Source organism: Odocoileus virginianus, chromosome 17, assembly GCF_023699985.2.
Source record: "Odocoileus virginianus isolate 20LAN1187 ecotype Illinois chromosome 17, Ovbor_1.2, whole genome shotgun sequence".
Classification (NCBI taxonomy): Eukaryota; Metazoa; Chordata; class Mammalia; order Artiodactyla; family Cervidae; genus Odocoileus; species Odocoileus virginianus.
The window spans coordinates 5,558,898-5,582,296 of record NC_069690.1 but is presented as its reverse complement, the minus strand read 5'-3'; the positions used below and the strand labels follow the sequence as shown (position 1 = coordinate 5,582,296).

At 39.9% G+C, this 23,399-nt stretch overlaps 1 protein-coding gene across 1 annotated transcript in view; it reads right to left on the bottom strand.

Moving 5' to 3' along the window:
* Positions 1–22,634, bottom strand: part of LOC110143567 (phosphatidylcholine transfer protein-like) — a 37,674-nt gene extending 15,040 nt beyond the window's left edge. Inside the window, exon 1 of the mRNA XM_020903203.2 lies at positions 22,503–22,634. Within this exon, the coding sequence (XP_020758862.2) occupies positions 22,503–22,634 (132 nt within the window). The remainder of the gene's footprint in view (positions 1–22,502) is intronic.
* Positions 22,635–23,399: the final 765 nt, after the last annotated feature.

The following is a 23,399-nucleotide window of genomic DNA, read 5'->3' as shown; positions in this document are numbered from 1 at the left end:
AAGGACATTAATATTTGAAGTGTCTTTATACATTTTATAAATCTTGAAGATAGTTGTTTTCTCTATACAGTCACCAGTATCAAAGGAGCATCTCATCAAGATTGGGTACAATTGTTTGTACAAAAGAAAAGAGAATAAATCAGTTTATTTGGGCAATGTTTTTAGTATTGATGTGTAAGTCTCTTGCAAATTATATAAACTCTTTCAAACTTGTTGCTGTACTTGTCAACCACATTAACACTTCAGTGACTTCAAACAAGTTTACTCAAGATGTTCTTGGCTTTTCCTAAAGCTCCTCCAGAAAACCAGTTCTAAGAATATCTCATTTTTTCTTAAAGTAAAACACATTGCATGGTTTTCTATACTCCATTTATAGGATATTTCATTTGCTACACTTCATATAGCTAGAGAATTTTTCAATGGTAGAGAATCAGTGACTATAAAGTGTATAATACAAAATTGTTAGAACACATACTATCTTGCACTTCATATAGCTAGAGAATTTTTCAATGGTAGAGAATCAGTGACTATAAAGTGTATAATACAAAATTGTTAGAACACATACTATCTTTCTTGCAGAGAGAAACCCTATAGTCATATGCATAGTTAATAAATTTTCTGGTCTCCTATGCAGGTAGAAATGGCTATATGGCACTTCCTTTCTGTTTTGAATATACACATGATATTTACATCTGCAGAAGCTATTTTGTGACAAGAGACAAGAGGATGTGGACTGAAAAGTTTCAAAGAGTTTTGCCAGCCACATTGATAAGCTGATCCAAATCAGCAACTGCTAACCTCTAAACTACTTGTTAGCTAGAAAAACAAACCTCTCTTTGATTGTCATTTTTAATTCAGTTTTATTTTACTTGCAGCAATGAGTAAAAGTGAAAGTGAAGTCGCTCAGTCATGTCCGACTCTTTGCAACCCCATGGACTGTAGCCTACCAGGCTCCTCCGTCCATGGGATTCTCTAGGCAAGAATACTGGAGTGGGTTGCCATTTCCTTCTCCAGGGGAATCTTCCTGACCCAGGGTTAGAACCCGGGTCTCCCGTGTTGTAGGCAGACACTTTAACCTCTGAGCCAGCATGGAATAAGCAATTCTAATTATTGCAAGTGAACCTTACTGGTGATGAATTTTACTTCAGTTCTGTGATCCTGGAAAACAGTAAAGAAACTCACTCACCCTTTGTGTTCCAGAAAACAGCTTACCACTAACAAACCACCTTCCCCCCGTGCTTTGGATGAGAGTCATATACAAACCCCTTGTTCACTTGTCACAAGGCCAGACACAATGCCTCTAAATTCCCATTCTACGTCCCATTAATGATCAGCTAAACTGCTTACTCTACTGACCCATAGGAACAAAATGCTTGTTAACCGAACTAAAGTGTCTGTCCTCCCTCCAGGTCCCTAAACTTGGCCCAGCCTCAGCCTGAGCAGCATCGAATCCAGCCACCATTGAGAATAGATTGGCTCCAGGTTAAGAAGTTCTCTGCTACATTCTCCAGTTAGATCACCTTCATTTCACTCCCACACATGTGGCTTCAGCCTTGCTGACTTAAAGAAGACCTTTCTGCCTCACTCCTGAGACACTCTGAAGTTTATGGTCAAAGCTTTCTCCCTGCTATGATAATCCCCAACCCTTAGCAAATAATCGTTTTGAATGAAAGTCCTCTTACTAAGTGAAAGGGTTTTTTTTTTTTTTTTTGACTTTAAAGCATACTGTTAAATACTTTAAATATAAATACTCTATTAAAATACTTAAAGAAACACTACTGGCTATACACTTATTTATCCTCAGCAGAATAAATTATGTAACAGGTAATGTGCTTTATATGAGAAATGTCCAAATGTCATAAAGCTTGCATTTGACATTTGCAATTCCTGCATAGGAGTAATTTCTACAGAGGAGTAATCCCCACCATTCCTACACCCTGCAGCCTTACCTAGAGAAAGGTATCACTCATTCTTTTCAATTATGGTGTTTATCTGCATTTACATAACTAACTACAAGACAGCCTTGATAAATCACATCTCTCTAATCCTGTCAGTATGCACTTGAGTGTGCACTGAATTTCCTTTGCCTCTCCTAGAAGAGCTCATTTCCATTCCTCATGGGCCAGGAAGCCTCTCAAATCTACCACTGTGGCAGCTACACACCACCAACCTTCTATGGCATGTGACGGGCTCAGGACGTATGAAAAATAAACATTTTTTATTAAGGAACATCACTCCTAACGGCAGGTGTCAAAGCTGCAGCTGCCACTGGGAAGTATGTACCGTGACAGTTAAGAAGAAAGACAGCTGACTAAATCTGATTCAATATTTGATATCTCTCCAAAAACACATGGCAGATTTAATCCTGAAAGGCTGCAGAGAACTAGGTAGAATAACACTGATAGTTAATGCTTACTGCATCCTTATTGAACACCAGGCCCTGGGCTGAGTGCTTTGCAGGGGTCACCTCACTTAATGTATGCAATGAAAACATGAGGTATAGACCATTAGTAAACTCATTTATAGACAACAAGAAAGAGGTTTAAAGAAGCTCTGAGAAATTCTCGGAAAAGTTAGCTCTGTAGAGATAAGAAGCAGCTTGGTGTTTGTCTGGAATTGGAAATGGGAACAGCAAGGGACTGTAAATGAGCAAGACATGTCTTTGGAGGTTACACAAATGTTCCAAACTTAAACTCCAGTGAATGTTGCATAACATCATAAATTTACTAAAAATCATTGAATTGTGCACTTTAAATGAAAAAGAATTTATAGGACTTAATAAGTCTGTAAGGTTTTTAATTATATTATGAAACTTTCCCACTGTCACACAACTAAGGAACCTGACTTGATGTTCATTAACAGAACCTGTTCATTAACAGCAGAACCTGGACTTATAGCCAGCGATGTGATGGCAGAGATCAAAGTGTATTATCCTGCCTTCAAAGAGTCACTGACCTCTCCCAACATATTATTAGGTTAACAATAAGCAGTTGGAGTGCATTCAGCCACAGCCAGGGTACCTTATAATTTATCATTTCAACCATAACTCTTTCAAATGACAGGGGTGTTATTATATTTTTCAACAGGAAAAGGGTAAGCTAAGCCTATGGTAGATATGTTGGGACACAGATCACTCTAGCTATAGCTCACAGCCAAACACCTTTTAATTTATTAGGTGCTTCAAAATGTATCTTCCAATTGGATCCCTGTACAAATTTGGCAGGGAAGGATTTCTTTCCACTTTATAGACTCAGCTAGGGTTTTAGGTTCATAAATCCTTAACGGACAGAGCAACTTGGCAACAAAACTACACTTTAAACTAGGGGTTTCTGAATCTGCCATGTTAGCTATTACTGAACAGTTTACAATCTAAGAATAGATTTTACATTTTAAGTAGTTATAAAAGCCTGTACAAAATAACCATCATTTTGCCTTTTAGCCTGTAAAGCCTAAAATATTTTCTATTTGGCTCTTACAGAGAAAAAAAAAATGACAATCTTGGCTTTAGATGATTGCCACCATCCATTCTAAAACAACAACCCAGGAAAGCTCTGAATTACTAGAGTCATGTTGCAATTCCATATACAGGAGAGGAATCTGTGTCATAAGTCCCAAATATATTATATTTTATTTTGAATCACATGGAAGCTTATTATTTAAGTTCAGGCTGCCCTTCAAGTAAATCTGTCAATCTTTAGCAAACTATACAAGATAAATACCAAAATCTTAAATATATCATATACAAAGAGAAAAATAAAATCTTGAAAGAAGCCATGGAGGGGAGGATGGGGGAGCACTTTATCAATTGAGGAATACAGATGGAAATTATAGCAGACATCCCATCAGAAACCTGACAAAAAGAGAATGGACTGAAATATATAGCATTTTGAAAGAAGTAAGTCACCGACCTAGTGTTTTATATCCAATAAAACTTTTCTTCAAAACTGAAGAAAAAATAAAAAAAAAAAACCTTTCAAACAAACAAAAACTGAGCAAGCAGCAGATCACTTGCTCTGAAAGAAATGCTAAAAGAAGTTTGTCAGGGAGAAAAAAATAGTTTAGGTCAGGAACTCAGATCTACATAGCATAAAAAGTGCCTGTTTTAGCCTTACAGTTTCTCAAAGGCATGACTTTGTCTTGTTCATCAGGCATTACTGGAGCTTAGCAAAATACTGGCATACAATAGGTTCTGAAAGACTGGTTGGATAGATTATGAATGAATATTCTGGAGTTTTTGTCTCACTAAAGTATATTCAGACAACCCAAAGGCAGACACGGAAAGATGTATTTCCTACACTAAATGCCAAGATAAGGAAGTTGTATTATATTTCTTAGCCTTTTTATATCTTAGCAACACATTAAAGGTCCCAGGCTAAAATTCAAAGTTCTATAGTCACACGATTCTCCCTTTCTTACAAAAATATATTCATCTGCACGGTTTCCACGGAGAGCAAAATAGTTTGCCAAAATAATGTCGGGAGTGGTGAGCTTGTGAAGTGACAAAGTACCCCCACTGGAGAGCCTGATAGAATTCTCCTTCTGCTCAGAGGTGATGATTTTGATGTTAAAGGCAGGTTGGAAGACCAAACAAGAACCATTTTCTATGTGACATTGCCCCAGTTCAAGCCCTGATTAGCCCAGGTATTGGTGTAATAACACATCTAAAGATCCAGAATGTCTAGTTCCTTCCAACAAGTCACCTTAACTGTCAAGGTGTCCCAAGGCCCAGTGATAATAAAAGTTCTGGTTGATTAATAGCCACCTGGTGTGATCTGCATGCAAGGATGTAGGGAAAGGCAGAGTGGCTGCACAAAGGTATACCTGCAGACGAATGTGCAGAATCCTCTCAGCTCTCTCACTTCATTTCCTCAAAGCCACATCTTAGGACCCGCATCTTCATACTGCCTCCTACCACACCTCCCAGCTGAAGGAGAACCGAGGCTTTGACACGTCTATCCAGTTGTGTGCTCAGGGATGGTGGAATAGGACAGAAAGAAACATGCAGAGGGGGTGGCCTCAATCAGTAGCAGGAAGGAGGGGGAGGCTGCATATGATTTTCAGTTTTAAACCTGGTGACCCTACCCATGAGTAAATAGGCTCCATAAGTGTCCTGTGTGCAAAAAATTGTTCCATGAATCATGCTGGTACATAGAAGGATGAGGGAAGGGAGAAGAATAGTCCCATTATCCAGAAGTAAAGAAAACAATGATGCTATCAGATTATGATTCTACCTGGAGAATGAGAGTGGAAGCTTCTCTTTCATGGAGGTAAATGGCAATTAAATATTTCCTTCCCTCTGAAAGGCCAAACTTCCTCTCAGCCCAGCCTGGTGAACCACAGAGTTTTCCCAGAGAGGCCAGGCTCTTAATAGTTTAATAGGTTAACAGCAGAGGAAAGAACAGTCCCTCGGAAAGTGTGATCTGCTCCTCACTAAACTTACTGATTAGAAGATCTATGAAAGGCTAAAAGCAGCTTTACTTCACAATGAAAGACATCTAAAGAAACATAAGAAGTCAAACCATCAGCCAGACCTTTGCATTTTGCTGCACTGAAGGTCTTGTGGGATCTCAGGTCCCCTATCAGAGATCAAACCTGTGACCTCAGCAATGAAAGCACAGAGTCCTATCCCCTGGATCACCAGGAAATTCCCCAGATCTTTTTATACCAACATTTTCCTGGCCTAAATCAATGATGTGCTTGCTGCACATGATCTGCACGCTGGTTTCACATGATCTGCTGTCACGTCACCATTTCTACTGGCACGGGAACCAGCCTAAAGCTCCAAGGAGATCTGACTGAAGATCCCTGGGAAAGCTTTTGTAAGTGACCCATGGCCCTGCTCTGCCAGGAGAATTTCTCAACATTGTTCAGGGAACCTCATGCACTACAACTGGTGACTATTTTAAAAATCAGAGACTGAGTCTTAAAGTGGATGTTGCCTTTGTCTCAGATACTCTTTTACTTCCACTTTTATCTTTCAGTCCCCACTGTTTATCAACTCCTGCTTCCAAACTCAAAACCCTCTTGAGCACCATGCAAGAGGCCCCTCATACATCAGTTGTCCTCAAGTCTGGTCCCTGGACCAGGAGTCTCAACATAAGTTGTTGTTGTTCAGTTGCTCAGTCATGTCCAATTCCTTGTGACCCTATGAACTATAGCATACCAGGTTTCCCTGTCCTTCACCATCTCCTGGAGCATGCTCAAACTCATGTCCATTGAGTTGGTATGCCAACCAATCATCTCATCCTCTGTCTTCCCCTGCTCCTCCTGCTTCCCAGTATCAGGGTATTTTCTAATGAGTTGGCTCTTTGCATTAGGTTGCCAAAGTATTAGAGCTTCAGAGTCAGTATCAGTCTTTCCAATAAATATTCAGGACTGATTTCCTTTACAATTGACTAGTTTGATTTCCTTGCAGTCCAAGGGACTCTCAAGAGTCTTCTCCAACACCACAGTTCAAAAGCATCAATTCTTCAGTGCTCAGCCTTCTTTATGGTCCAACTCTCACATCTGTACATAACTACTGGAGAAACCATAGCTTTAACTGTATGGACCTTTGTTTGCAAAGTAGTGTCTCTGCTTTTTAATATGCTGTCTAGGTTTGTGTTCCAAGGAGCAAGTGTCTTTTAATTTCATGGCTGCAGTCACCATGTACAGTGATTTTGAAGCCAAAGAAAATAAAATCTATCACTGTTTCCATTGCTTCCCCATCTATTTACCATGAAGTGATGGGACTGGATACCATGATCTTCATTTTTAGAATGTTGACTTTTACCAGTTTTTTCACTCTCCTCTTTCACCTTCATCAAGAGGTTCTTTAGTTCCCCTTCCATTTCTTCCATAAGGATGGAGTCATCTGCATATCTGCATTGTTGATACTTCTGGAAATCTTGATTCCAGCTTGTGCTTCATACAACCTTGTGCATGATGTACTCTGCATTGAAGTTAAATAAACAGGATGACAATATACAGCCTTGACATTCTCCTTTCCTAATTTGGAACCAGTAAATTGTTTCTTGTCTGGTTCTAACTTTTGCTTCTTAACCTGCATACAGGTTTCACAGGAAGCAAGTAAGGTGTTCTGGCATCCCCATCTCTTTAAGAATTTCCCAGTTTGTTGTGATCCACACAGCATGGGAAGTGAGTGCAATTGTCTGATTGTTAGCACATTCTTTAGTACTACCCTTCTTGGGAACTAGGATGAGGATTGACCTTTTCCAGTCCTGTAGCCACGGCTAGGTCTTCCAGATTGGCTGACACACTGAATGCAGAACCTTGATAGAATCATCCTTTAGGGTTTTGAGTAGTTCTCTGCTGCGGAGCGCAGGAGGGCCGAGAGGAGCTACTCCACGTTCAAGGTCAGGAGGGACGGTCATGAGGAGATACCCCTTGTCCCAGATAAGGAGCAGCGGCTGTGCTTTCCTGGAGCAATGAAGAGATACCCCACGACCAAGGTAAAAGAAACCCAAGTAAGACAGTAGGTGTTGCGAGAGGGCATCAGAGGGCAGAAACACTAAAACCATAATCACAGAAAACTAGCCAATCTGATCACAGGACCACAGTCTTGTCTGACTCAATGAAACTGAGCCATGCCATGTGGGGCCACCCAAGATGGTCAGGTCATGGTGGAGAGGTCTGACAGAATGTGGTCCACTGGAGAAGAAAATGGCAAACCACTTCAGTATTCTTGCCTTGAGAATCCCATGAGCAGTATGAGAAGCAAAATGATATGATACTGAAAGATGAACTCCCAAGGTCAGTAGGTGCTTAATATGCTAGATCAGTGGAGAAATAAATCCAGAAAGAATGAAGAGATGGAGCCAAAGCAAAAACAGTACCCAGTTGTAGATGGGACTGGTGATAGAAGCAAGGTCCAATGCTATAAAGAGCAATATTGCATAGGAACCTGGAATGTTAGGTCCATGAATCAAAGCAAATTGGAAGTGGTCAAACAGGAGGTGGCAAGAGTGAATGTCGACATTCTAGGAATCAGCAAACTAAAATGGACTGGAATGGGTGAATTTAACTCAGGTGACCATTATATCTACTACTGTGGGCAGGAATCCCTAGAAGAAATGAAATAGGCATCATAGTCAACAAAAGAGTCCGAAAAGCAGTACTTGGATGTAATCTCAAAAACGACAGAATGATCTCTGTTTATTTCCAAGGCAAACCATTCAATATCACGGTAATCCAAGTCTATGCCCCAACCAGTAACACTGAAGAAGCTGAAGTTGAATGGTTCTATGAAAACATACAAGAGCTTTTAGAACTAACACCCAAAAAGATGTCCTTTTCATTATAGGGGACTGGAATGCAAATTTAGGAAATGAAGAAACACTTTGAGTAACAGGCAAATTTGGCCTTGGAGTACGGAATGAAGCAGGGCAAAGGCTAATAGAGTTTTGCCAAGAGAACGCACTGGTCATAGCAAACACCCTCTTCCAACAACACAAGAGAAGACTGTACACATGGACATCACCAGATGGTCAACACCAAAATCAGATTGATTATATTCTTTGCAGCCAAAGATGGAGAAGCTCTACACAGTCAGCAAAAACAAGATGAGGAGCTGACTGTGACTCAGAACATGAACTTATTGCCAAATTCAGACTTAAACTGAAGAAAGTAGGGATAACCACTAGACCATTCAGGTATGACCTAAATCAAATCCCTTATGACTATACAGTGGAAGTGAGAAATAGATTTAAGGGACTAGATCTGATAGACAGAGAGCCTGAGGAACTATGGATGGAGGTTCATGACATTGTACAGGAGACAGGGATCAAGATCATCCCCATGGAAAATAAATGCAAAAAGGCAAAATGGTTGTCTGAAGAGGCCTTACAAATAGCTGTGAAATGAAGAGAAGTGAAAAGCAAAGGAGGAAAGGAAAGATATTCTCATGTGAACACAGAGTTCCAAAGAATAGCCAGGAGAGATAAGAAAGCCTTCCTCAGTGATCAATGCAAAGAAATAGATGAAAACAACAGAATGGGAAAGACTAGAGATCTCTTCAAGAAAATTAAATATACCAAGGGAACATTTCATGCAAAAATGGGCTCAATAAAGGACAGAAATGGTATGGACCTAACAGAAGCAGAAGATATTAAGAAGAGGTGCCAAGAATACACAGAAGAACTGTACAAAAAAGATCTTCATGACCCAGATAAGCACAATGGTGTGATCACTCACCTAGAGCCAGACATCCTGGAATATGAAGTCAAGTGGGACTTAGAAAGCATCACTATGAACAAAGCTAGTGGAGGTGCTGGAATTCCAGTTGAGCTATTTCAAATCTTGAAAGATGAGGCTGTGAAAGTGCTGCACTCAATATGCAAGCAAATTTGGAAAACTCAGCAGTGGCCACAGGACTGGAAAAGGTCAGTTTTCATTTCAATCCCTAAGAAAGGCAATGCCAAAGAATGCTCAAACTACCACACAATTGTACTCATCTCACATGCTAGTAAAGTAATGCTCAAAATTCTCCAAGCCAGGCGTCAGCAATACATGAATCGAGAACTTCCAGATGTTCAGCTGGTTTTAGAAAAGGCAGAGGAACCAGAGATCAAATTGCCAATATCCACTGGATCATTGAAAAAGCATGAGAGTTCCAGAAAAACTATCTATTTCTGCTTTATTGACTATGCCAAAACCTTTGACTGTGTGAATCACAATAAACTGTGGAAAATTCTGAAAGAGATGGGAATACCAGACCACCTGATCTGCCTCTTAAGAAATCTATATGCAAGTCAGGAAGCAACTGTTAGAACTGGACATGAAACAGCAGACTGCTTCCAAATAGGAAAAGGAGTATGTCAAGGCTGTATAGTGTCACCCTGCTTATTTAACTTATATGCAGAGTACATCATGAGAAACACTGGGCTGGATGAAGCACAAGCTGGAATCCAGATTGCCGGGAGAAATATCAATAACCTCAGATATGCAGATGATGCCACCCTTATGGCAGAAAGTGAAGAGGAACTAAAAAGCTTCTTGATGAAAGTGAAAGAGGAGAGTGAAAAAGTTGGCTTAAAGCTTAACATTCAGAAAACTAGGATCATGGAATCTGGTCCCATCACCTCATGGGAAATAAATGGGGAGACAGTGGAAACAGTGTCAAACTTTATTTTTTTGGGCTCCAAAATCACTGCAGATGGTGACTGCAGCCATGAAATTAAAAGATGCTTACTCCTTGGAAGGAAAGTTATGACCAACCTAGATAGCATATTAAAAAGCAGAGACATTACTTTGCCAACAAAGGTCCATCTGGTCAAGGCTATGGTTTTTCCAGTGGTCATGTATGGATGTGAGAGTTGGACTGTGAAGAAAGCTGGGTGCCGAAAAATTGATGCTTTTGAACTGTGGTGTTGGAGAAGACTCTTGAGAGTCCCTTGGACTGCAAGAAGATCCAACCAGTCCATCCTGAAGGAGATCAGTCCTGGGTGTTCATTGGAAGGACTGATGCTGAAGCTGAAACTCCAGTACTTTGGCCACCTCATGCGAAGAGTTGACTCGTTGGAAAGGACCCTGATGCTTGGAGGGATTGGGGGCAGGAAGAGAAGGGGATAACAGAGGATGAGATGGTTGGATGGCATCACCGACTCGATGGGCATGAGTTTGAGTAAACTCCGGGAGTTGGTGATGGACAGGGAGGCCTGGCGTGCTGTGATTCATGGGATCACAAAGAGTCAGACACGACTGAGTGACTGAACTGAACTGAAGTGGAATTCTGTCACATCCACTAACTTTTATTAACAGAAGTGCTTCCTAAGGCCCACTTTACTACACTCTCCAGAATGTCTGGCTCTAGGTGGTTGACCACACCACTGTAGTCATCCACTTCATCTGGATCTTTATTATACAGTTCTTCCATGTATTCTTTCCATCTCTTCTTGATCTCTTCATCCAGGTCTTGACCTAAGTCTCTACAATTTTTGTCCTTTATCATGCCCATCTTTGGACAAAACATTCCCCTGATATCTCCAATTTTCCTAAACAGATCTCTAATCTTTCCCCTTCTGCCATTTTCTTCCAGCTTTATACACTGTTCATTGAAGAAGGCCTTCTTTTCTCGCCATGCTGCTGGCATGTGTTTAGTTTAATATGCCTTTCCCTTTCTCCTTTGCTCTCCTCTTCTTTTTTTTAAAGCTATTTGTAAGGCTTCCTTGGATACCCATTTTGCCTTCTTGCTTTTCTTTTTCTTTGGGATGGTTTTGTTCAAGGCCTCCTGTATAATATTATGGACCTCTGCCCATAGTTCTTCAAGCACACTGTTTACAAGTTCTAATCCCTTGAATCTATTTGTTACCTCCACTACATATTCATAGGGGACTTGATTTAAGTTGTGCCCAGCTGGCCTAGTGGTTTTCCCCCACTCCCTTTAGTTTAAGCCTGAATTTTGCTATGGGAAGCTGATGATCTGAGTTTTTCCATTCTATTTTTAATATAAGTTGACAACTGGCTAAAAGTAGAATGCAAAATGGAAAACATGAAGAAGGAGGAGATGGAGAAGAGAAAAAAAAAGTAAAATGTGAACTTCTTATCCACACCTACTGAATTAAAATTGGGAGTTTAGTTCTACTGTGAATTTTAACATTCCCTGCAGGTGATTCTGGTGCACTAGCATTTCAACATACACAAAAGTAGGGAGGAAAGAATAATCAACCTCTATGTGAAAGCGAAGTTTTTCAAATGGACCATCCCTCCTAAACTCCACTGCATCTCAATTAAATCTGGATTCTAAGCAAAGTTTGGTGATGCCCTTAGAGCTCCCTAGACAATTCTAACATGCTTGAGCTTTGATAAACTGTCTTTAGTCCATTTCTCCTCCACATATTTGCAAGACACAATTCCTCATTTTGCTTAATTTTCCACTCAGTTACCTCTGGAAAAGGGGCTTTCCATATTCCCTTTACATAGAACACATCACATCACTCCTGGATACCCCCACCCCCCACCATAACATCTCTGTATCCCTTCATCCCACATTTCTTTCTTTGTAGCATTTTTCAACTGCCATTTCATTATATACTGATAGCTTACAGTGAATGATGTTGGATTTGTGATCTCCAAAGAAGAAGATTTAGCTTTAGAATGAGAAACCAGGCTTGGCCATTCCGGGCTCTTGTGTGGCAGAAGATTTATTACAGGTAAAAGGGACAGAGAAAGTTTCTGATGTAGACATCAGAAGGGGGTGGAGAGGGTGCCCCTCACTAGTCTTAGCAAGGGAGCTATAAATTTTTAATTGGTTATTACAATAAACTAAAAGAATTTCTCAAGTTTGTAAATATCTTTCTAGACCCACCCCCACAATTTACATTTTGATATGACAGGATTAGAACTAACAATAGAGAGATCTTACCAGACTCACTCCATGAACAGTATGAAAAAGCAAAAAAATAGTAAACTGAAAGAGGAACTCCCCAGGTCAGTAGGTGCCCAATATGCTACTGGAGATCAGTGGAGAAATAACTCCAGAAACAATGAAGAGATGGAGCCAAAGCAAAAACAATACCCAGTTGTGGATGTGACTGGTGATGGAAGCAAGGTCCAATGCTATAAAGAGCAATATTGCATAGGAACCTGGAATGTTAGGTTCACGAACCAAGGCAAATTGGAAGTGGTCAAACAGGAGATGGCAAGAGTGAACACTGACATTTTGGAATTAGCGAACTAAAATGGACTGGAATGGGTGAATGTACCTCAGATGACTATTATATATACTACTGTGAGCAACAATCCCTTAGAAGAAATGGAGTAGCCATCATAGTCAACAAAAGAGTCCAAAATGCAGTGCTTGAATGCAATCTCAAAAACAACAGAATGATCTCTGTTTGTTTCCAAGGCAAACCATTCAATATCATGGTAATCCAAGTCTATGCCCCAACCAGTAACACTGAAGAAGCTGAAGTTGAAGGTTCCATGAAGATCTTCAAGAGTTTTAGAACTAACAACCAAAAAAGATGCCCTTTTCATTATAGGGGACTTGAATGCAAATTTAGGAAATCAAGAAACACCTGGAGTAACAGACAAATTTGGCCTTGGAGTACAGAGTGAAGCAGGGCAATGGCTAGTAGAGTTTTGCCAAGAGAATGCAGTGGTCATAGCAAACATCCTCTTCCAACAACACAAGAGACAACTTTCCACATGGACATCACCAGGTGGTCAACACCAAAATCAGATTGATTATATTCTTTGCAGCCAAAGATGGAGAAGCTCTATACAGTCAGCAAAAACAAGATGAGGAGCTTACTGTGGCTAAGATCATGAACTCCTTTATTGCAAAATTCAGATTTAAACTGAAGAAAGTAGGGAAAACCACTAGGCCATTCAGGTATGACCTAAATCAGATCCCTTAAGATTATACAGTAAACATGAGAAATAGATTCAAGGGACTAGATCTGATAGACAGAGTGCCTGATGAACTATGGATGGAGGTTTGTGACACTGTACAGGAGACAGGAATCAAGACCATCCCCAAGAAAAAGAAATGCAAAAAAGCAAAATGGCTGTCTGAGGAGGCCTTACAAATAGCTGTGAAAAGAAGAGAAGTGAAAAGCAAGGAGAAAAGGAAAGATATACCCATCTGAATGCAGAGTTGCAAAGAACAACAAGGAGAGAAGCCTTCCTCAGTGATCAGTCCAAAGAAAGAGAGGAAAATAGTAGAATGGGAAAGACTAAAGATCTCTCCAAGAAAATTAGAGATACCAAGGGAATATTTCATGCAAAGATGAACTCAATAAAGGACAGAAATGGTATAGACCTAACAGAAACAGAAGCTATTAAGAAGAGGTGGCAAGAATACACAGAAGAACTATTTGAAAAAGATCTTCATAACCCAGACAACCACGATGGTGTGATCGCTCACACTCACCTAGAACCAGACATCCTGGAATGTGAACTCAAGTGGGCCTTAGGAAGCATCACTACAAACAAAGCTAGTGGAGGTGATGGAATTCCAGTTGAGCTATTTCAAATCCTCGAAGATGATGCTGAGAAAGTGCTATACTCGATATGCCAGAAAATTTGGAAAACTCAACAGTGGCCAGAGGACTGGAAAGATCACTTTTCATTCCAATCCCAAAGAAATGCAATGCCAAAGAATGCTCAAACTACCGCACAATTGCATTCATCTCACATGCTAGTAAAGTAATGCTCAAAATTCTCCAAGCCGGGCGTCAGCAATATGTGAACCGTGAACTTCCAGATGCTCAAGCTGGTTTTAGAAAAGGCAGAGGAACCAGAGATCCAATTGCCAACATCTTTTGGATCATTGAAAAAGCAAGAGAGTTCCAGGAAAACATCTATTTCTGCTTTATTGACTATGCCAAAGCCTTCAACTGTGTGGATCACAACAAACTGTGGAAAATTCTGAAAGAGATGGAAATACCATACCACCTGACCTGCCTCTTGAGAAATGTGTATGCAGGTCAGGAAGCAACAGTTAGAACTGGACATGGAACAACAGACTGGTTCCAAATAGGAAAAGGAGTATGTCAAGGCTGTATACTGTCACCCTGCTTATTTAACTTATATGCAGAATACATCATGAGAAATGCTGGGCTGGATGAAGCACAAGCTGGAATCAAGATTGCTGGGAGAAATATCAATAACCTCAGATATGCAGATGATACCACCCTTATGGCAGAAAGTGAAGAAGAACTAAAAAGCCTCTTGATGAAAGTGAAAGAGGAGAGTGAAAAAGTTGGCTTAAAACTCAACATTCGGAAAACTAAGATTATGGCATCCAGTCCATCACTTCCTGTCATGTATATGGGGAAACAGTGGAAACAGTGCAGACTTTTTTTTTTTTCTGCTTCAAAATCACTGCAGATGGTGACTGCAGCCATCAAATTAAAAGATGCTTGCTCCTTGAAAGGAAAGTTATGACCACCCTAGACAGCATATTGAAAAGCAGAGACATTACTTTGCAACAAAGGTCCCTCTAGTCAAGGCTGTGGTTTTTCCAATATTCACGTATGGATGTGAGAGTTGGAGCACCGAAGAATTGATGCTTTTGAACTGTGGTGTTAGAGAAGACTCTTGAGAATCTCTTGGACTGCAAGGAGATCCAACCAGTCCATCCTTAACCAAATCAGTCCTGAATATTCATTGGAAGACCTGATGTTGAAGTTGAAACTCCAATACTTTGGCCACCTGATGTGACTAACTGACTCAGTGGAAAAGAGCCTGATGCTGGGAAAGACTGAAGGCAGGAGGAGAAGCGGACAACAGAGGATGAGATGGTTGGATGGCATCACTGACTCAATGGACATGAGTTTGAGTAAACTCTGGGAGTTGGTAACAGACAGAATGGCCTGATGTACTGCAGTCCATGGGGGTCACAAAGAGTCAGACAGGACTGAGTGACTGAACCGAACTGAACTACCAGACTCACTCCCATAATACAAATTTTAAGATAAAAGGATTAGTCATAAGGTTTTCAAGAAGGAGAAACTGTCCACAAACAGGATACATTGTTGTATATAATCCTTAGTACAAAGTTAAGCTGAGTTGTTTTGTTGTGTAATCATCACCTCTGGGCTTAAAGAAAAAATGTTTTATGTGACTAAGACTAAGGAATGTAGAAGAAGAAAAAAATTCCTCCTTGAGAATTCCAGACCCCTATCTCCTCTTTGAGAGCCCCAGATCCCTCTCTCCTCCTTGGGGACCCCAGACTTCTTATCAACCTATCTAGAAATTGAATCTCTCTTTACTATTATTTTCATCATCGAATATGGTTTATTGTTCATTCATTGAAGCAGAGACTCTGCCTTCCTGCTCTGAGGCAGTGCCTGCTAGGGCAACTACATAGGAGGCATTGATGAGTTACCTCCGGAGTAAATGGCAACCCACTTCAGTATTCTTGCCTGGAAAATCCCATGGACAGAGAATCCTGGCAGGCTACAGTCCATGGGGTAGCAAGAGTCAGACATGACTTAGCAAGTAAAACACTACCACATCCTGAGTAAATTAATAAGAGCGTGCGAGCGTGGTGGAACAGAAATGACTATCTGACTCTAACCCATGTTCTTCCCACAATACCACTTGGAATAGCACGTAGCAGCTTTGCATTAGTTTTGCTTAGTTTGGGGAAAGAGAAGATACTTCTAAATTGAAGCAAGCTTTATATTTTGGTATTGAGCTTATTAAAGTAGACTGGTTCATGTAGGGTTACTAGTTATGAGGTCTTATAGGGCTCACTTAACAACCCTGGTTGTTGGTCTAATATCATCTGTAAAATAGGAAAAGAAGTCTATATCTGTCTATCTTCTAGAATTCTCAAGAGGGATAAGTGAAAAAATACATGCAATAGAATTTTGCATATTAAAGTACCATGTAAAGATAAGTTATTGCCATTACAACATGGGGAGGAAAAATAGGAAAGGTGAGAACAGGGAAGCTGAAAAAAGAAAAGAAAGTAAAAGAAAAGTGAAAAGAAAATGTGATGGTGTTGGACAGAATGGTTTCTAAGATTTTCTAAGTCTAAAATTCTCTGATTCAATAGAAAGAGAAAATAAAAATATTATCAAAATATTGTCTATCAAAGTAGCAATTTGTCCAAGAATAAAATTCAGTATTATTTATATCTACTAAAACCACAATCTGTTTTAGTTTAAAATACACATACTTTTTGTTACATTCCGAGCTCTTTCAAATGCCTCTACTCTTATTTTAGTCTTTTTAATTCATGTAAAAGTAGCTTTCTTACAGTATCATTTAGATCATGATCACATCTCATTGTGGCTTCTTAGCTAATTGTACATAGCTATATATGATCCAAACTCATAGCAGATTATTCTCTAGGGAGTACCAAGCTTGGTTCTACTGGATAAAGGCCACTGAAAAGTCTGAGAAGAGGGACTCTCTGATTCTTCTCAATCTACAAATTCCAAATAATAAATCCTTGATGAAGCAGCTGGTATGATTTGTATGTAAGCCATGATGAGCTTCCATTATCATGATCAGGACATTCATCCACTGAACATCTGCCTTACTCAGCAAACATTTGGCAAGCACTTTGAACCTACTGCAGCAAACTCCAGCAATCCAACAATCCTTATTTGATTACCTGTCTCAGCTTCCCCTTATAGGTCTTATATTAACAAAAATGGGGAGAGACAGTAAAATCAAGGGACTCATTACAGCAGGGTGGAAATCTTTTGATGATTATTAAGAAATAAGATGATTGATGTGGCTATTGATGGTCTGAAGTAAAGGTCTTAATGTAGACTTTCAAAAGTCAGGTGGCATAGTCGTTTTCACAATATTGATTCTTTCTACCCAAGAATGTGGAATATCTCTCCATCTCTTTATATCATCTTTGATTTCTTTCATCAGTGTCATATCATTTTCTGTGTATAGTTCTTTTGTCTCCTTAGGTGAGTTTATTCCTAGTTATTTAAGTCTTTTTGTTGCAATAGGGAATTGAATTGATTCCTTTATTTCTCTTTCTGATTTTTCATTGTTAGTATATAGAAATGCAAGTGATTTCTGTGTATTGATTTTGTATCCTTCAATTTTGCTAAATTCACTGATTAGCTGTAGTAATTTTCTGATACTATCTTTAGGGTTTTCTTCATGCAGTATCATGTCATCTGCAAGCATTGAGAGCTTTACTTCTTTTTTTCCAATCTGGATTCCTTTTCTTTCTTTCTTTTTCTTCTTTGCTTGCTTTAGCTAGGAAGTATGCTGAATAATAGTGGCAAAAGTGAACATGCTTGTCTTGTTCCTGATCTTAGGGGGAATGCTTTCAATTTTTCATCATTGAGAATAATGCTTCCTGTAGGCTTAACATATATGGCCTTTACTGTGTTGAGGTAGGTTCCTTCTATGCCCATTTTTTTGAAGAGTTTTAAACATAAATGAGTGCTGAATTTTGTCAAAGGCTTTTTCTGCACCTACTGAGATGATCATATGGTTTTTATCTTTCAATTTGCTAATATGGTGTATCACATTGATTGATTTGCATATATTGAAGAATCCTTGCATCCCTGGAATAAACCCAATTTGATCATGGTATATGAATTTTTGATGTGTTGCTGAATTCTGTTTGCTAAAATTTTGTAGAGGATTTTTGCATCTACGTTCATCAGTGGTATTGGCTTGTAGTTCTCATTTTTTTGTGTTGTCTTTGTCTGGTTTTGGTATCAGAGTGATGGTGACCTCGTAGAATGAATTTGGAAGTGTTCCTTCCTCTGCAATTTTTTGAAAGAGTTTTAAAAGGATAGGCATTAGCTCTTCTCTAAATGTTTGATAGAATTCTCCTGTGAAGCCATCTGGTCCTGGGCTTTTGTTTTTTGGGAGATTTTTGATCACCATTTCAATTTCAGTGCTTGTAATTGGGTTGTTCATAATTTCTATTTCTTCCTGGTTCAGTCTTGGAAGATTGACCTTTTCTAAGAATCTGTCCATTGCTTCCATGTTATCCATTTTATTGCCACATAGTTGTTCACAATAGTCTCTTAAAATCCTTTGTATTTTTGCACTGTCTGCTGTAACCTCTCCTTTTTCATTTCTAATTTTGTTGATTTTATTCTTCTGTCTTTTTTCTTGATGCGTCTGCCTAGAGTTTTGTTAATTTTGTTTATCTTCTCAAAGAACCAGCTTTTAGTTTTATTAATCTTTGCTATTGTTTCTCTCATTTCTTTCTCATTTATTTCTGTTTGGATCCCTATGATTTCTTTCCTTTTACTAATTTTGGGGTTTTTTTGTTTGTTTGTTTGTTTGTTTGTTCTTTTTCCAGTTGTTTTAGGTGTAAATTTAGGTTGTCTATTCGATGTTTTTCTTACTTCTTGAGATAGGATTATATTGCTATAACCTTCCCTCCCTCTTAGGACTGCTTTTGCTTCATTTCATAGTTTTGAGTTATTGCGTTTTTAATGTGATCCCTATCAAATTACCAAAGACATTTTTCACAGAACTAGAACAAAAAAAAATTTTCACAATTCATATGGAAACAAAAAAGACCCCCAATAGCCAAGGCAGTCTTGAGAAAAAATGGAGCTGGAGAAATCAGCCTTCCTGAATTCAGATTATTCTACAAAGCTACAGTCATCAAAACAGCATGGTACTGGCACAAAAACAGAAATATAGTACAATGGAACAAGATAGAGAACCTAGAGATAAACCCATGCACCTATGAGTACCTTATATTTGACAAAGGAGGCAAGAATATACAACAGGGGCAAAGATAACCTCTTCAATAAATGGTGCTGGGAAAACTGGACAGCTACACATAAAAGAATGAAATTAGAACACTTCCTAACACCATACACAAAGATAAACTCAAAATGGATTAAAGATCTAAATGTAAGACCAGAAACTATAAAACTCTTAGAGGAAAATATAGGCAGGATTCTTGATGATATAAATCAAAGCAAGATCCTCTATGACCCACTTCCTAGAGTAATGGAAATAAAAACAAAAGTAAAGAAGCGGGACCTGATTATAAATTTAAAAGCTTTTTCACAGCAAAGGAAACTATAAGCAAGGTGAAAAGACAACTCTCAGAATGGGAGAAATTAATAACAAATGAAACAACTGACAAAGGATTAATTTCCAAAATATACAAGGAGTTCATACAACTCAATACCAGAAAAACAAACAACCCAGTGAAAAAGAGGGAAAAAGACCTAAACAGACATTTCTCCAAAGAAGACATACAGGTGGCTAACAAACACGTGAAAGATGCTCAGCATCACTCATTATTAGAGAAATGCAAATCAAAACTACAATGAGATATCACCTCACACCGGTCAGAATGGCCATCATTAAGAAGTACAAACAACAAATGCTGGAGAGGGTGTGGAGAAAAGGGAACACTCTTGCACTGTTGGTGGGAATGTAAATTGATACAGCCACTATGGAAGACAGTATGGAGATTCCTTAAGAAACTAGGAATAAAAGCACAATATGACCCAGCAATCCCACTCCTAGGCATAAATCCTGAGGAAACCAAAATTGAAAGAGAAATGTGTATCCCATTGTTCATTGCAGCACTATTTACAGTGGCTAGAACATGGAAGCAACCTAGATGTCCATTGACAGATGAATGGATAAAAAAGGTGTGGTACATATGCACAGTGGAATATTACTCGGCCATTAAAAGGAGCACATTTGAGTCAGTTCTGATGAGATGGATGAGCCTGGAACCTATTATACAGAGTGAAGTGAGTCAGAAAGAGAAAGAGAAATACCATATTCTAATGCATGTATATGGAATCTAGAATAATGGTACCAAAGAATTTATTCACAGGGCAACAATGGAGAAACAGACATAGAGAATAGACTTATGGACCTGGGGAGAGGGGAGGAGAGGGTGAGATGTATGGAGGGAGTAACATGGAAACTTACATTGCCATATGTAAAATAGATAGCCAATGGGAATTTGCTGTATGGCTCAGGAAACAAACAGTTGCTCTGTATCAACCCAGAAGGGTGGGATGGGGAGGGAGATGGGAGAGAGTTTCATAAGGGAGGGAACATATATATGTATACCTATGGCTGATTCATGTTGAGGTTTGACAGAAAATAACAAAATTCTGTAAAGCAATTATCCGTCAATAAAAAAATAAATAAGTTTTTTAAAAGTTGGGTGGATCATTGAAATCCTCTGCTTCTCCCCCAGTATTAGTAAATCTTAAACAAGTCCACTCTGTGTATGCTATTTGGAGGAATTTGTAAAGATGGCAAAAACCTGATTTGGAATTTTATAGATAATAGTCTGGTATGTTAATCAAGGTAAAGATTGCCAGAGGGGCCAGGCTCTTCTGTTTGCCCTCCAGCCAAGGGCTTGGAGACCAAAAGACATACCTATATGCACAGGTAAAATGACTCCAAGCAGGGAAGTGCATGGCTGTGCAAAAATGATTTAATGTTAACAACATACACAGTAGGTGAAACCACACAGACCCAGAAGAGAGAAAAGGGCAAAGGCCTTTAGAAGAGATAAGTGCAGGCCTGGAGAAAGTATGGGACAAGCTGAATTCACTTTTGATTTGGAGCAGTATTGAGAAGGCAAGATCTGCTAACTGGAGATTAGAGGGAATTCTCTTCCAGGAGGAAAGCAAAGGATAGAAGTCAACTTGGAAAGAAAATGAGGCTCTAGCAAAATGGGTCAGGCAGCATATAATACTGGATGTGGACTAAGGCTGTAGGAAATGTTGTAGGCTTGCATCTGATACAACAGGGCCTCTTGATATTTAACACAAATGGAAATCAAGGTGGCAAGGGAGAGTGGCCCTCCAACCTAGCTGCTGAAACTCAAGGACACACCTGTAGGACCACATGGCCTCCAACATCTGGAAGTTCTCTGGAGAGACTTGCAACTTATGTCAATGAACCATGACTGCTCTCATGCCCAGAACAGGTGGAAAAAAGACTTGTATTATAGTTGATAAGGATAGGAAACATTCTGAATACCCATCTTCCCCCCAAGAGAGAGGTGGGCCTTGCTACATATCAATACACAATGGAAACAATACACAGTACAAAGCCAGACACTCTGTCTCAGTTCAGGGGATGAAAGCCACAAAAACAGAGGAGCAAAAAGCCTTCTGGGGGAGGTGGGGGGAATGGTCAGTGTTGACTAGAGGGCAGAGGGAGGTGGATTAGTCATGGGAGATATACCACCTAGTTCCACATGCATAGCCCTCCTGACAGCAATTGCCCACTTTCAGAGTCAGTGAAAGAGCACATGTCTGGTGCAAGTCTGGAGTTAGACAGCCAAGTCAGTCTTGAGAAATCAATTTAATGGTTTCACATATTCATTTCCATATAGGTAGAAAGGTGACTATCCTAGCACCTTATATTAGGATTCATCTGAGGATTGAATAAGACCATGTCTGCAAATCATTTAAACAATGCCTGGAGCCTAAGAAAGCATACACTGCATTAGTTATTATAGTCACTATTAGTATGAATAAATCTATAATCAACAGTGCCACAGGAAGGGCATTGATAGATCACAGCCTCTCTCTCAGGTACTTGACTGAAGAGTCTACTATGTAGGATGGAAGGGATAGAGTGGGGGAAGGCCAAAAAGCTAGTTAAAAAGTCATTGGGTTTCTTTACACACATTGTCCTGCATACCCATGCTCTGAAAAGTCCAGCCTCTTCTCTACCTGTATTCAAACCTAAGATACTCCATGCCACACAAATACCATGGGCATCAGCCAAGGAGAGGGGCTCCATATCTTTTACAGGCAAGTGCATGGGGCTGAGAATCAGGCGCACCCACATGTTAAGTCTACCATTAACCTCTCTTACAAACCACTTTCCCTGTCAGGCAGGTCTGATATGAGAATAAATTCAATTGGCCTCTCCACCCACTAGGACCCAAAAGCGGCAAAGTCAGCTGGAGGCACCACCCCAGTGCTTATCCCTCCTGGCTCCAGAAGACCTCTGGGGTCTGGACAGGCTGCAGCTTCCCAGTGTCCCCTGTGTGCTGCCCCCCCCCCCCCCGCCGCCCCCCCAGCGGCCTCCAGCAGGTGAAACCCTACCCTGTTTAGCTTCCGGTAGACGGTAAGTCCCCTGGATTCCATCTGCCGATTCCAGCCTAACAGCCCGGGATTCTGAAGTTCCGCGCAAGCCTCCTGGAATTGCTCCTCAGAAAAACTCCTGGAAGAGGCCATTCTTCCACAGCCACAAGTCCTCTGCCTGCAAGGGAGGCCACACACAGCCTTAGTATGTGTTAAGGATCAGGGCAAGAGTGTGGCCAAGAGTGATTGGCAGGAACCAAAGAAGAGATAGGGTAGAAGATGGAACTTATCTATGCACTTGCTGGCAATGTAGCCTACTTTCCTAAGTTAAAAGCCATCTGGTTCTCTAAACAAGCTTCTTAACTTCACTTTCTCTTTTCTCCCAGATTCCTTCTTCCCACTCACAAATTTATTTGTGCACCCAAACTTTATTTTTTTTTTCAAGGAACCATTAGAACAGCGATGAAAGAAAAAACTGGAAACATTAAAAGGACTGGTGATTATATGAAATCTATTCCATATCGTAGGTGCTCCAAAGAATCTAGAGCTGTGTTTCCCACAGGAAGACTAATGGGGTCTTGAGTTAGCCCCAGAGAAGGCCACTCCTGCTTTCAAAGCCTTGATCTTCTTCAGGAAACTGGGATAAATGTAAAACCCAGATCTGTCCATTACTATGATCAGGGACAATGTGATCTACAGAATGACTAACAGCTAATAAATGTTGACACCAAAAGCATCTGCCACTACCATGAGGTAACTCCTATTATAGATTATCCGCACTTGAGATTTGAACCTTGGACACTTTTCGTTGATGTCTACAGTATTATCAGGTGAGCTGGGGATGGAGCACTTGTTAGCTTAAAATGAACCCTGGCGTGAGACAAGGGACAACTCCAGAGGTGTTAGAAGTCAGGTCAT